At 36.6% G+C, this 16,988-nt stretch overlaps 1 protein-coding gene across 1 annotated transcript in view; it reads right to left on the reverse strand.

Moving 5' to 3' along the window:
* PTPRT (protein tyrosine phosphatase receptor type T) overlaps positions 1-16,988 on the reverse strand; it is a 3,212,182-nt gene that overhangs the window by 179,466 nt on the left and 3,015,728 nt on the right. The window contains exon 27 of the mRNA XM_044089009.1: positions 5,167-5,203. Coding sequence (XP_043944944.1) covers positions 5,167-5,203 — 37 coding nt within the window. The remainder of the gene's footprint in view (positions 1-5,166; positions 5,204-16,988) is intronic.

The raw sequence follows: 16,988 nt of genomic DNA on the forward strand, positions 1-16,988 counted from the left end.
GTGTCTCTAAGGGGCACTATGAGTTACATGGCAGTTATAATCATACCCCCCCTACCCTTTGCAAGTCTAACTCTCATAAAAACATAGCATAAACCCCACAAAAATACACGCAGACCTTACTGGCAACCTACTTTCAGACCTGCGATGTTCATGCACAGAAAAAGAGTCTATCCCCTGTTTCAGAACCAAGATACAATCTACATTATATCTCTTGAATTACAAGGAACCACTATCATAGTCAAAGAGTCCAGAAGTACTGATGGTGTTCCAAGCAACATTGAAAAGAGCATGTTAGTCATGACAACACTAAAATACATAGCACCTCCAGCATTTCTGGTTATGTCTCATGGATTCACACAACCTTACAATAACAGAACTGTTAAACTTCTGTAAAGACTGAATGGCACCAATTGTTTCTGTCACTAATGCTTCAAAGGAAAGTACATCCATCACATTCAGGAGTTCATGATAATAATAACTTGGACAGTATCTCACTCTTTCTAGCTACTGAGTCCTTTTCCAGACCTCTTTTGTGGCCTCTTGAACATGGTCCATTTGACTCTACATATCCAGTCTTTTACTTGAAGCTTTAATGGAGATGAGGCCTTGAAGAAAAATGAACATTGATGCAAAGGCCTTCAAACTGTGGATCTATTTCAACATCATCTTCCAAACATTATTACCAGCAGTCACCCTCTCCTTCATAATAGCTACATTTCCAAACTCATAACCAACAAAAAACATTCTAGGTGATTAGTAAAACACAAGTTCCAAACAGAGAACTCACCACAATGCATTGTGGCTTAGATCTCCCAACTCATCTACATGTCAAATGTGGGTCCAGTCACTGTTTCTAATTCCTAGATCCCATTTCCACATCTGAAGTACTCAAGTTGCTCAACACATCTTTATCAGAAGATAATATTCCCCCTACTAACTTAAGCTCACCACAACAGTTTATCAAGACTTCATTGTAATAAACACATCTTGGAAAAAGCCTACATATTTTCCACTTGAAAATCAGCTGCAAATGTCCCTTCCACAAAGATAGATGCAGACTTATTTCTATCCTACCACCTCTCTCTAAAAGTATATGACAAAAAAAAAGATCTTCTAGCAACTACTACATCTAATCAAGACGTTTTCTCTCACCTAACTGACCTGGTTTCAGATCATTTAAGTTGAATGGTCAATCAACAAATTCCTCACTCACACAGCAGGAACAGCGACTCACACTTCTCAGCATGGAGTAGACTTGCATAAAACATTAATGACTCTAGCAACCAAAGAGATTTTAGATCTCAACTCAAGAAAAGTATGTCCTTCAAATGGTAATACAGTAGCTCCTGAGGTTATAGCAATCTGACTGTCCTCATCCATGCAGTAATACTTACATGATTTTTTATAAATCATTTCCTACTGTATTATGCACCAACCCACTACTCCCCTCTTGGTCTTATCATCATCTTTGATTTATTATTATTACTAGTATTATAATATTTATTATTACTATTATTATAGTGCTGCAGTCTTTGTAAATAGTCTCTGTGTGTCTAGATCATCATGTAATAATGTAATTGTAAGTATTATGCTATTGTATACTGGACCATTTCTGCATATTCTTCCTCTAAAATGGCTTCTGCCCATTTAGAGTATTCCAGTAAACACATGCAAATTAATAAAGAAATGGATGAACTAAAGTAGTTACACAAAATAACATATACATATAATATACTATATAAATAAATATATTATAATATTTAATAATAAATAGACAATTGACTGACTGGTATTGTTCTGAGGTTGGTTAGTAACTGCTCTGTATGAAGGGCAGAATGATCTATGAAAAGAACTTTAAAGAACAAAGAACATCCATAAAGGAAATACCTGTTGTGACTTCATCTGAAGTACTGTGCCCATATTTTTAGACCATACATCAAGATGGAAGGATCCTTGAGGTCATTAAGGATGGGTTACAGTAATACTGATGAAAAATAAAAGCATTTGTGTGCACAAATAGACTAAAGACAATAGATATATAAATGCTGAAAGAAATCTGTGATGTGCTGAGTATTCTGAATTAAGCAGAGGAGACTTAAAGACAGGGGTAGGGTCATGAACAGGAGATATATTCATCCAATACACACAAGCTGCTTAGAAGGATTTTTTTTTTGAAAATAAGGAATCTAGACAATTGAATTGCTTTGCTAATATGGTGTTAGACTATAAAGCAAAATAACAGTTAAATGGGCACGGATTATATCTGGACTGACAGCATCTGTCGTACCAGTGTTAATCATCATATAGATTTGCCAGCTTTATTGATATGCAGGAATAAAGCTCTTACCATGAATCCGCTGACCCTTGCTCAGTTAGTAGCTCTTGTATATTCTATTGCTAACAGCAAAGAGGAAAGGAAAGACAAAACATTACCTGCTCACTATTTTTTGGGCCAATGGCCATAGAATGGCACACATCTTGGAGAATTATACCTAATACCTCACCTGGCCTACACAGAATGGATGCAAAGAACAGCAAAACCTACAAAAAGAATGGATTTTAAAAACAAGGAATGGATTTCATGATTGCTGATCTTTTTCTGTGAGCATTTTAACATATCTCGAGCTAATTGGTTTTTTTGAAGACTATCTTCTCTATAGAGTTAAAAATATATTGATTTCTGTGTAACATTAGTTGTATGAGAGTCATTCAATCCATAAAAAAAAATGATTAGTCACTTACTGCACAAATCAAAACACAATCTAAATCAGAGAATAACACAAAAATAAAAAAAAACAGCAACACAAAGCATTGTACAACAGACAAGATATGGGGGAGGTGGAGCGGGGGGCTCACCTTCCACACCCCAACTCACTAACCATATTATCACTAGGAGTCTCATCCTCCCCAACCAGATTATCACTAGGAGTTTCACCCTATACACCCCCAGTCTCACTGTCCCCACTCCCACTCTCCAACTATACTGTTATCAGGATTACACAAACTAGAGATATGTAAACAGTTTCAGATCCTACTACAGCATGTGTGATAAAGAAATGTTTAACAAATTAAGTTGTCAGCTGTATGATAAATCAGTTTCACAGCCACAATAGTAAACTTCTCAAAAATAGTAATCAAAAACGCTTCTTGTACAATAATTTCTGCCTTACTTCTCACACATTACATTTCAAATGGGACTGACCGGAGACCCAAAGTCAGTCTGTTGAATACTTCTGCTAACCTATGGATGGATGAAAACTGAAAGCTTGAGGTTCAATTGTCTGGGGTTCAACCTACCAATGATCGGAGTTCCTCCATAGGAAATCACTGTGGGCAAGTTCTGCCAGCAGCAATGCCCTTCTTAGGGGAATTCTCCCCTTCTTTAAGTTAGTTCAACTGTGGAGTTGGTATATGAAAGTTCAGGGGTGTGGGGTACTTGTCACCCACATCAAGGGTGCAGGGGGCATAACCCCCTTACAAAAACATTTTAAAAAAGTGACTTTTAAGGAGATGCAGTTCAGGGATTCTGACCTTTGGCACAGTCAGTTTTGTCCACTTATAGTGGAAGAGTGCATTTCATATCACCTTAAATGACAGCAAGCAGATCGAATCACAGTGCATTTCTTCTGCATAACAACATCTGAATATCTGATATCACACTGAAGCAATGTGTCACTAGTCTTTCTTGTGAACTTTACCTTATGTGAAGCACTTGGTAACTTGATTTCCATATGTCCCACAATAAATGACACTTCATAAATATAACCGTGCATTACTCTGACAAATCAGTGTTCTGGAATTCATGCGATGTATAACTACATGTACAGTATGGCGTTACTGGAGAGTCTGAATGCTAAACTCAGTAATTGTCCGCATAATACATTCTTGGTACATCTAGGCGGTACAGCAGCCTAATTGTTGGATCACATTGCCAGAGCTGGCCGCTTTTTTAATGCACAAGTACAGTCATTATGAGAGATGAAGCTCAGTTGCATTTAAGAAGCTACTTCTAAAGAGGAAACTTTTTTTTTTAATTTGCAATTTATCAGATCTATTTTTAACTTTTTAGGGTGAAACATAAAACCTTAATCAATGAAATGGAATTTTGCATGTATATTATTCAAAGAAGGCAATGCCCTGAATAATGTTACAGTCTGTATAATTTGCAAGGTGGGAAGGCACTGACAGTTTGCATTTGAGCTGCAATGCATTTAAACAAGGCGTTCTTCTGCTCCTTAGTTGCTTCATGCTCTCTTTACATTAGTCCAAATATGAAAAATATTTAGTTGATCTTAAATGATCCTCCAAAACCAGATTAATATGTTAAGTAATTAAGTGTTCAAATAATCTGCTTTATTGATTAATGCAATTCATTAATTTATTTAAATCAAACAATGAATACTAGATTATTTTGCAGTAAAAAGCCCTAACTATATCCTTCAGTATCAAAAATGTGCTGTTTCAAGATATCTCAGCTTAAAATAATGTTGTTTGTAACAGAAATAACACATAATACCAAGGACAAAACTGTCACACGTCTTACAAAAAGAAAAAAAAAATCAGGCATTTACTTTAAACAACCTCACACTGATGGTATTGAAAGTGTCAGGACAATGTACTCTCAGTCCTAAAATAAAGGATACAATGAAATCAGCCAATAATCAGATCAGCTTCAGGGAGACAGACACTTTATCTTCTGGTCCACGTGTCATCATAAAGTGTTTTGTCATCATTTTTCATAAGATACATTGACTCCACAAAGTATGTATGACAGCAGCTGGTCCCAATGGGTGAAAGGTTCAATGTGACTTTTAACATAGTTGTCAAAAGTAGAATTATTTGTAATATTACAGACAATTTTAAAGAGACAGTCCATTTATAGAAAATATACTGATTTTAGATTTTGCTGAATAGTTTTGTCATTTATTTCACATGGCAACCAGAGAAAAACACAATACTTGATACTGCTTTTTGTTAGCAATGAACTGACAGCTTTGATTTGATTATGTGTCTTATTAACAAGTCAAGATGTGTCTAAATGGATTGTGAGGAAATCATACTCAAAGGTAGAGGGTGAAATTCCTAGGTTTATTCCTCTGAATTATATAGTCAAATAACAGGACAATGACAAGTTATCTCTTTTATGAATTGTTTTAAATACCTTACCTTGAGTGGCGATATAATGGCGAGGTCTGTGATAACCCTATGGAAAAAAATATTGTAAGAGGTTTCAGCACTTAATCATTCGCAGCTTGTTTGAGAAAGGAGTAATAGCAGTGCACAAAAAATACTAAAGAACAAGAGGAAAAATGAAGATATTTATATGTAGAAATCAGCATTAGTTCTATTATAACCAACTATGTGGCATGCAAAGGCAACAAAACACTTGTTCATACTATGAACATTTTTGAACATTTAAGATACTGCATGAATAGTTAAAATCATTTTGATACTTGTAAAACTGAGTCTATCACCATCCTTGCTGGCACATAATTCACTACTGACAAGGGTAAAATCAATAGGCATCATCATAAACTATATAAACTGTCATTGCAGAGCTATAACATGTAAAATATAGGAGTTCACCATATAATGTTTTCCTTAAATATGTTTATTATTTCTTTGACATGCTAACACTTTGCATGCTGGCTCAATAGAACTAAAGTATACATACTTGCTTCTACTTTCTTCCAAAAATGTTGATGTAAAAACTTGTCAGCAGGCCTTATTTAAGTATTTGAAATATTATAGAGAACACTGCCTAGGAAGGAATCTTAAGTATGATTTTATGTATACATATCACTAGGAATACTGATAAAACAGTTGTTAAGTGCTGTTTACTGATCTATTTAAAACTCAGTCCACTCAGAGGTAGTCGCTTGAAAATAAAGCACATTATATGGACCCATTATACTATGGCAAGAGAAGTCAAAGTCCACAACACTGTCCAAAGGTACACTACTGACTGCATTCATCAAAGTCAAAGATGAACTTTATGAAAAAAAAAATCATCCCAGGGATTGATGAACAATCCCACTACTGACAGTAAGAGCTGCATCCAAAAGTAACTCTTTCTATGATGTGAGAAAATGTGATTCAGAGGCTTGTTAGCCACAATGAGGAAAGATCTCATTTTCAGATAATTTTCATGTCCCTGAATTTGTCTGTAGCTATCCCATGTGCAAATTAGTACTTTTCTGCAGTGAGTAATAACACTGGCAGCCCTTGCACTGGCACAGGCAAACCCTCACCCCCGCCATTCACTCTTCTATACACATTCAAACATGAGTGCACAAGCGCGCACACACACACACACACACACACGCACACACACACACACAAACACACATGCAAACACACACACATACAGGCCTACCTCTTACCTGTCTCTCAGTGTGCAGAACAACTCTAATGACCCTTGCTGTTTTTGCCCATGTCCTTTTAAATCCCTGATCCTTACAGTTAGTCAATAAATGTCAGAGTTTCAGTCTACTTATTGTTGTAAACTGGATTGTGATGCTAGACCTGCTGCTCTTTTAACTTCTTCAGTAAGTCAAAGTAATGGTTTAACATTCTCCTTGGTGTTTTCTAGGTTTTTGTACCAAAGCCTCTCACCACACAGACACACCAGCATCCCTCTCAACTGTCACCGATTTTACAGACTGCTCCTCCTTTTGGTTCTTATACAAGTCCCACCCCTCATAACTCATAGGCCATTGCAATCAGTGAATAATAGACATCAGTGTTTCATACACCTTACTATATAAAAAAATACCCTCTCTTGCTAATTCAACATTTAACATACAGTGCTAAAGGCTGCTAAATTCTGTGTCTAAGGTGCGGAATTTGAACTCCCCCCATGTTTTTTTTTTAAAGACATAGGCAATGTGTTAGGACTGTCTACATTAGCACAGGAAAGCTAACACTCTGCTGAAAAAAGTGCAGAAGGTACAGCAAGTGAATCTTTGTAAGCATCTTTAAGACAGGATATAGAGTTATCCCTGATGTGTAGTGTTCCTCTCACCCAATGCTTCTCATTTTGTGTTTATAAATGCTTTTAAGGCATGATATATAGAGTTATTTTTGATATTTGGTACTCACTTCATCCTACAACTATGTGTTGCCAAAAACTGTTCTATTATCTTTGTAAGTGTCTTTACGGCTTGTTTTAAAGGTTTATCCCTGTTGTCTGTTGTTCTCTGTGCACTAATATAACAAGAGGTAATGTTTAGTGTGGTAGGGACAACACACACACACACACACACACACACACACCTGCTAAACTCCCTGGCACTACAATAAAGAGATGGGTAAATGCAAGTTTATGCTACCCAGCAGTGGTGACTTACATAGCCGAGTGATTCTGTGAATGGATCTGCTATGTAAAATGCATTACTGTAGACATTTCTGGGGGGGGGGGGGCATATGGCATTCACATGGTATGTCTCATTGGCATTTGCAGTAAGGTCCAGATATAGCCCCCTGCATTGCTGTACCATGTTATGAATCAGAAATGGTTACTGCAAGTGTACACCAGGCTTATACTTCACTGTATCCTCTCCTAATCAGTTAGAAGGGTAAGTAAACAGTACAAAGTCAAAAACATTAGAACCTGACAAGACACCTGTAAGCCTTGTGTTCACCAGATGTGTACAGAAGTTGTAGAACTATGTCCTTGGTTTTAAAATCTCATATAATGAAGACATTGAAAGTGTATAACAGTCTATACCATCCAATCTACTGGAAATGCTGACCCACCTGTTCCTCCAACATGCATAAGTATGTCAATTCAAGCAACCATTGCCATAGCATGTGTTGAGTGAAAGGGGCATCTACATTTGGTGCCAAATTGTAGGGGACACCAAGCATGCAAAAAAAACCAAAAAAAAACCCAGCGTACACGTTTTGAGTTAAATGATCTCAAACTCTGAATAGATAACCTATTAACTACTGTCAAACTATCCTGTATTTTGAAAGGCAGTTTAACTATAGTAAAAAATGTAAACAACTGCAACTGCGATCGCTTTATGATAGATTTGTAAACTGACAAACTATGCTTAAAATGCTGATTGTTTATAAACTATTATTTAATGGTTGCTACAGAGATTACATCTAAAAAGAAATATATCACCAAATGGGGTGCTCTGCCTAGGGTGCCAATCCCTCTTACTATAGCTCTGCAAACACCTGTTATTATGCCCCCTATTCATTTAGCAGCAAACATTTGAACAGAATGCATGTCTGTGCCATCAGAAATGTTACTTATATTCATTACTTTCAGATGACAGCTGACATGGATGTGAATGAAAGGATACACAGCGCTCAACGTCTTTGCTCAAGAAACAGTGTCAAAACAAAATGAAAGGAAGACAGGCATCCAAAATCAATGATGATGATTAAATATTACACTAATTCACTTAAAGGTTTTGTGTAGAACATGCATTTTATGAACACTAGGAAGTATTATACCCGAATGTCTAGCTTTATTGACTCTCTCTAATCCTGAGTGATGTACTGGGTGTCCACAGGACTGCGCATTTTGTCTTATTTATATTCAAGGTGCTTGAACTGAGATTGAAAGTTGTCGGCTTTTGGAGGAAAGAAATCAGTCACATTGTTCACTGATACTGTTGCAGTTGACTGCTGTGATTTTAGATGGCCAACATGTGACACTTCTGGCATTATGTCTTTGTATATTGTAACAAGACATCAGTACTTTCCATTGTAAAATGTCTATTTTTTACTGGAAATAAAAAAAGGAAAAGAGTCTTCAAGACGACACAAAGACAACAGAATACAACTATCTAATACGATAGATTTGTGCTCACCTCTGTAGCATAGAAGGAAAATAAAGCCCTGACAATGCCCAACATGACCCATGTTCTAGTGGAATGGGAAGCCAAAGAAGGTAAGTCAGACATAGCTAACAATGGAGGTAGTTTGGCCCATTTCCATACCCCAAAAGGAGTATGAGGGCTTTCTGGGACCCTGTAGGCTGAGGTGAAGCCATGCTTCTACTAAACCAAGTAGAAATGATCATGTGTGCTAGTCATACAAGAATCCACCCTGACCCATACTTTACAGAGTCAAAACTGTATTTATCCTACAAATGGTGGCCTGGTCAGGTTACCTATATAGCTGCATCTAATTTTACAATACCTAATACTCACTATAGCATTAGTTAACATTATTAGCTGTTAATAGGTCTCCTCGGGTAGGCTAAAAACAAGAGTTGATTTCAACTGAAAGACTGAACAAGTCCTTTGATAGTGGCATCAACTCCATATACTTTATTTGGGTGAGCAATCTTGTAGTTTAAGAGTGTAGGTCTGGACTTTCACTTGCATATTCTTAATGTAGCCTGAACTGAAAAGAATGCTAAAATTTCATTAGTAAGAACATATGCTAAAAGAATGTCCATTACAGATAATAGCCTCGGTCAAGCATACTGAGCTTTCTATCTAGAGACTGCTACTTAATTTCAAACACAGGAACTGTGCTCCATCATACTAAATGGGCAGCTTTCAGCTAGAATATTTTAATTATCCAGTGTACAAATGTGCTTCTTAACCTAATGAAAATGATTTAAATACGTTCTTGCAAATCTGGTCCACTATTCCATTGAAATACTAAAGATATTTGAGTTTCGGACTCGAGATTGCAGTTTCCACATCATGAAATTCTAGTAGCTGAACCTAAACATCTAAGCATGCATTGATTATCAGCATTTACTTTTTTTTTGGTTAATTTCTCACTGTGTCTGCAGGAATGACCCAACTATTCCTTTTTCTTGCACACATATGGCCCATTCTTCTTTTGTGAGATTAAGAGTCAGGCTTTATCAGTATGAGAAAAAAGCCATCCAGAACATTTATTCTTTGGTCACTGATCCTTTTCAGCCTATCTCTACCTCCATAGAGGTGAGCATCAGGTATTGTGGAGCAGATCAGTTTGCTTACCAAGGGAATTGGCCTAACCCCTTTATTGATGGTTTGTTTGTTACACAAATTATGTTCTCTGAGAAGTGCACACATCCTATCATGCATTCCAAGTCTCCCAGCATGAGGTGCTCCACCTGCTACACTAGATTCCAGGTAATATATCTGTACTCCTGCAGGTGTCATTAGTACAGTGAGCTGAGCTGACACCCACTCTCACCACAGGTGGCTAATTGGCATCATCCACTTAATTCCAGCCTGTGCTAACTAGTCCCCACAACACTCACACCAGTAGTCACATGGCATACAGCCAGGGTTTTAACTTTGTACATGATGAGGCTGGGCTGATTTATAACATTTATCTTTTTTTTACAAAGTTTAACCATTATATCTGTTAAGCAAGTTATTTGTGAATTTCAAACCTAGTCACTGATAAAAGCTACTAAGTGCACCCACCGTATTCTGTTGATTAATGTTAAACATTCACACAATTTCTAGCATGCATCCTAATAAATATGTTCTGTAAAAATAAGAGTATATTGTAAAAGCCAAACAAAATCTTATAAGTCTATAATTCATAATGTCCTTACACAGACTTTAGAGCCCTGCTCCTCCTTTAGTATATTGACTGCTGTTAGTAGCTAACCTGGTGTCATAGAGGGATACAGATCTGACCATGGCCTAGATAACTTGGCACTGATTACTGACTTGAGTTTCTGATGTAACTGGCAGACATGATGGGTATGCCCATTCTTTGTGGAGAGGGAGCACAGTGAGTAGGCAGATCTTGTCTTGATCCTTAATGGAACGGCCTGGGTAGACTGCTTGGCCTAGGAGAAGGCTGATTGGTATACTGTGCTGGAAGGTGAGGGAAGTGTATTCTCTAGGGTCCTGGGAAAGGAATATCCTCCTGAAACACAATTCCTTGACTGCCCAGCTTAAGCCAGGGTATCATCAGCATGCCAGGTGTAGGGCCTAGAGAAAAAAAGCCCTGGTGTACTCATCGGCATATGTGATAATATTGGCTCTAGCTCCTGCCCAAGTCACCCATCTGGACTACCAGTGGCAGCCTTGGTTGGGAATGTAACATCTATAATAAATGAGATTTCTGAATCCCCTTCCTTTCTGTCAGATGGATGTTCAGGTCAAAGGTTAAAGTAAGAGATGAATAGAGAGAGAGAGACACCTGAGTAGGTGCATCAACCTGGTGAACACTAGAGATCCCTCAAAATTAAGATAACAATAAAAAATAAAAATAACTGGTGTTAATAGCAGAGAGGAGACATCCATTCTGTGCACACTGCATGCACTTTGAAGTCTTGCTAGTGAGCCACTGAAATCTGTAGAATATTTAATATAGCAGAAGTGAATAAGATTGCACCATGGAACTACATTCTATGGTTGCACTAGAATGACAAAGTTATCTTAGATTTGTAAACATTTGACCAGAATTACTATACAATTAAACACCATTTGCTGCGTCTGCAAGTCTAGGGCTTTTGCTGTGCAACATCCTATATATTTATTTTATTGCAGTTTAGACACAATAGTATGATGCAGTCAGCAGTTACATAGTTTAATGACTCTTTTAATATGTAAACAATGTGTTATGACTTCAGTACAGAGTCAAGATACATAGAATGGCAATCACCTGCTGTCTATAAGCCTTCTAGTAAATTCAGAAAAGCATAGCAACAGTTTGCTACTGTTTTTGTATCTTCTCCTCTCAAAATCAGTCTTTGTACCCTATGCCTTCAGAGAATTTTCTGTCTAATAATTATTCTGTCAACCCCTGTCTTGAAACCTGACTCTTTGAACATGTTTGTCTTACCCTCACCCTGAGAAATTCAAGGAGGTGTTTCCTTCTGGGTCCTTTCACTTCCTTTTTTCATCGTCTCATGTTTTTGGGCATCTAATTGGTCCTGGCACTTCTTTGTCTTAGCCAAGGCTTTATGCTCTTTCTTTAATACAGATCTGGTGATGTTACATATCACTTGCAAACTGCATTCATTAGATTACTCAGTTGGGAAAAAGAATATTGTGTTTGCATGGGAAGGAAAGACATGTTTCAAACTTTAATATCCTGCATCATTATTTACAGCCTCAACCTTTGATTTCTTTTTCTGCCTACATTTTTAATTTGAGAGGCCACATAGTCATGAGAAGGTTCAGGAGACACATTACCATTAATCTACATATATTTGTGCATTATTTTAATGTAAAACAAATGTTTCAGCAGCTTGATAAGGGCCAGATAAAATTCTTTAATAGGCTGGATTGTTTCCAAAGTACTAACCTTTGAAAACCCATTATAGTGCAACAAGAACCTCTGGGTGCTTTGCAAACTTATGGGAAATACTCTCTTGTTGTAAAAAACTAATAATGGACTGCTTCATTCTTCCCTATCATTTCCCAGTCCTTATCTCATCTAAAAATATTTTCTATCACAGAAAGCCAAAACAAATACAATCTTCTAAACCTTTTTTAACTTCATAAACTAGATTGATATTCATCCTACCATAAGGTACTTTATTCTTATATTTCATGAATTCTCTGCAGCATACTTATTAGAATATTCTACTGTCAAAAAAGCCACATATGAAATGACAACACTGCTTGTTACTCACACAATTTTGCAACAATTAGGAGTGGATTCATAGAAGAAACAGCTTATAACTAAAGCTATTTTTACACAGTTGTCCTATTCGCAAATAAGTTAGTTATATAAATGAAACTGCTAGAATGCGTTGGTTGTTTTTGCATAGCCATGCATTCAGATGCAAATAATGCATGGGTTTGCTTACAAGGAGTTAACCTAGAGTACTGGTAACATTCAGCAAAAGAACACTGATAAGTCCTCCCCCTCTTTATTATAAGCCCATAGCAGGTTTAGCATAGGGCTCAGATCTGCTGACAGCTGTGCTGTAATGCCATCGCTGATTTATTGACCATCAGCAACATTTTCTAAATACTGCAATTACTCAAATTTCAAAAACAGAAAAACGTTGTAATTCGTCTTGACCCTTACTTCGCTGAGCACAATGAAGGAGAGTAAAACTCCTTCTCAGACAACACCAGCTAAAAGGAAGCTGACAGTTTACCACTTTTCCTACATGTACCTCTTGCAAAGTCGTACATAAATCATTGCACTTCAGCAGTAAATGATAATTTGCTTCTAAAGAATCAGGATGCCTTGCTGTTTGCATACGTCCAATGAAACAGTGTTTACTGAAAGATAATAATGGACACCAATTCGTCAAAAGGACTTAGGGCTTTAAAATGATTTAGGCCAGTGCCCTGATGGAATTAATAGCTATTTAAAAAGAAGAAAAAAATATACAGCATATTGCAACCTCCTTACACTTTTGTTTCAGAAATCACTAGATCTTGGATATGTTCCTAAAATTTAGAAAGAGGCCTTGATAGTGCCTATCCCAAAAGGGGAAAAGTCTTCTATGGAGATTTTCAGACCCATTAGTTTAATATGTGCAATTTTGAAAATCTTTGTGAAAGTGGTTAATACTATCATATTAGTTTTCTTATCACCTATGATGGATATATATTAATACTTAGTTATTGCAGGTTGCTCATGACAAAATAACATACTCAGCTTTTATCAGCCTGTCCAGGAAGATGCAGATTAAGGGATCTCAGTAGAAGTAATCCATTTAGACCTAACAATCCCATTAATACTGTATCATATAAAGCAATTATGAGCATAACAGTAAAAAAATAATAGTTAAACAGGCGCTTAATTGGATGGATTAGCAAATGACTAAGTGGTAGGAGATGGCAATAACTGGATATTCAATTTCAAATATTAAACAAATCTGCTCAGGATTTCCCCAATAGCCAGTGCTGCAGCCTACTTTTTTTACTTTATTTATGTCATATCTGCCTTTAACTAGTAGGATGTGGTGGAGTAAGTTTGCAGAAAATTCAAAAATTGGTGCAGAAGTAGAAATATGGTGGACCAACATGCACTGCAACAAAATTTAGACAAATTAGATGTTTGGCCAACATTAAGTAATATGTCTTTTAATGTAAATAATACAAATAAATAAGACAGATATCATCCATACTCAATAAGAAACATATTATTGGCGGAAGAAGACATTATAAAAGATCTAGGAATAATGATTGGTATGGACTTTTCCTTTGTTACCAGTTTAACAGAGATTATTAAAAATGTAATATTTTTTAACCAGATTGTTTAATGAAATCTTGGAAAGTGAGAGGATGCCTGAGGAATGGAAAAAAACGTGTTTTGGTACCGATTTTTAAGAATAAGGGTGATGTGCAGAGCTGCAGTAACTACAGAGGGATTAAACTGATCAGTCACAGCATGAAGTTATGGGAAAGAGTAGTGGAAGCTAGGTTAAGAAGGGACGTGATGATTAGTGATCAGCAGTATGGTTTCATGCCAGGAAAGAGCACTACAGATGCTATCTTTGCTCCGAGAGTATTGATGGAGAAGTACAGAGAATGTTGGAAGGAGGTGCATTGTATTTTTGTAGACTTAGAAAAAGCATATGACAGAGGGAGGATAGAGGAATGGTGAGGATGCAAGGAGTAGAAGTGGCGAAGGTGGATGAGTTTAAATACTTGGGGTTAATAGTTCAGAGTAACAGTGAGTGTGGAAGAGAGGTGAAGAAGAGAGTACAAGCAGGATGGAGTGGGTGGAAAAGAGTGTCAGGAGTGATTTGTGACAGACGAGTACCTATAAGAGTGAAAGGGAAGGTCTGCAAGAGGGTAGCGAGACCAGCTATGTTATATGGGTTGGAGACAGTGGCACTGACAAAAAGGCAGGAGTGTAAGCTGGATGTGGCAGAATTAAAGATGTTAAGATTTGCACTGGGTATAATGAGGGTGGACAGGATTAGGAATAAGTATATTAGAGGGTCAGCCCAGGTTGGAAGGTTTGGAGACAAAGCCAGAGAGGCACGATTACATTGGTTTGGACATGTGCTGAGGAGGGATGCTGAGTATATTGGGAAAAAGATGCTAAGGATGAAGCTACCGGGTAACAGGAAAACAGGAAGGCATAAGATAAGGTTTATGGATGTGGTGAGAGAGGACATGCAGGTGGTTGGTGTGACAGAGCAAGATGCAGAGGACAGGAAGAAATGGAAACAGGTGATCCACTGTGGTGACCCCTAATGGGAACAGCTGAAAGAAGATGATGATTAAAAATGTAATATTAACCTTATAAACATTATTAGAACTATAAATAGGAGAGTTTTGATCACAATCTGTTTTTAGAGAATATGACTCATCTGAGGGCTTATATAACCATCAATCAAATTGATAAGTTAGAAAGGATACAGATTCACCAAACAAACTAAGAGCATCAGAAAATATAATTACACACAGAGACTGGAGATCTTGTCTTCATATTCTAATAATTACTGACTGGTGAGTGTGCATCTTAGCAAGATTTTTAAATGTGCACGTAATGCTGCCTTTGGAACATTTGTGGGTATCTACTTATAGAAACAACACAGATACAAGGAATGAGTCACGGTTTGCAGATAAAAACTTTACAAATAATACCTTTTTAAGAAAGAGATTTCATTGCAAGGCACACATGTTAGAATGCTCTAGCAAGCTGGAAACACTTACTTCATTTAAGAAAGATCTGCATGACTGGTAGGGTAATAGGTTCTATGATCCTGTTTTAACTGGTGGCAAGCACTTTGATGGCCTTATATAGGCATTGAGTTTGCAGGTAAAACACATTGAACATATATCACTGAAATCCTAAATGAAGTAATACCGAATCACAAAAGGTACAGCATCATGGAACTCAAAATTCTAAAAATTCCTGCAAGCTGCAGTCCAAAACGCTATGTCTTGCCATTTACTTGCTGTTGTTTTTCTTTCGGCCTTTCCCGGTTAAGGGTCGCCAGCTCGACGCCCAACCTTCAACGAAGGCACACCCATTCTACGCATGTCTTTCGAATGCCACTCGACTGGGGAGAGGACATGCAGACTCCACACAGAAGGCGGTCCAGCCGAGAATCGAATGGGAGAACCTCTTGCTGTGAGTCAACAACGCAATCGCTGCACCACCGCGGCTTATGTCTTACCATTTACTAATCACTTTAATTTTTTTAAAACTATATATATATTAGATATATAATATATATGTATATATATATGTGTGTGTATATATATATATATATATATATATATATATATATATATATATATATATATATATGTGTATATATATATATGTGTGTGTGTGTGTGTGTGTGTATATATATATATATATATATATATATATATATATATATATATATATATATATATAAAACATATCCACAACATATTTTTAAAGGGAACATACCACATATACCTCCATGAGAGAGCTCTATCCACAACCCTTCTAAGACATTACAGCTCTTTTCATCACCCCCATGTTGGAAAATAAGGAACACCTGGTTTTCTTGCACAGTCTCATTTACAGATGCAGAAGATATAGCAATAATGTTGTGGAGGAAAAGTGTTCCATATGATAATCCACATGGGAAGCTGGTACTATGCAAAATGATATGTGAAAATATGATACTTAAAACAAACTGACTGTAGACTACAAAGATATTGTACCTTAGAACTGTATCTTTTCAGGATTTTCTTTTTCAGGTTTTAGGGATTTTATACTTTTAGGATTTCATGTTTAAGATTTTGTGATCTAAGTATTCACGTATAATATTTAAATGTTTCAGTGTCAGTATACCAACTTTCAACAATTTAGTATTACAGCTTTCAGGATTTTCTTTTAATTCAGGATTATATATTTTAGTTTGTTAGTTAATTTGCAATTTCTTAACTGGATAAGTGTTGCAGTTATTGACTCTTCTTAATCATTTCTCAGGCACATTAAATAACAGCACAGACTGAAGTATTAACAAAATACAGTTGACAATTAAGAATAGACAATTAGTAGATAATACAAAGAAAGTGTCAATATAAAGATCAAGTAGCATAAATATACCTAAAATTGTGACAGAGAAATTGAAAACAAAGAAATTAAAAACAAAGGTA

The sequence above is a fragment of the Protopterus annectens genome, chromosome 12.part0 (assembly GCF_019279795.1).
Source record: "Protopterus annectens isolate FY-2018-M chromosome 12.part0, PAN1.0, whole genome shotgun sequence".
NCBI classification, from domain to species: domain Eukaryota; kingdom Metazoa; phylum Chordata; order Ceratodontiformes; family Protopteridae; genus Protopterus; species Protopterus annectens.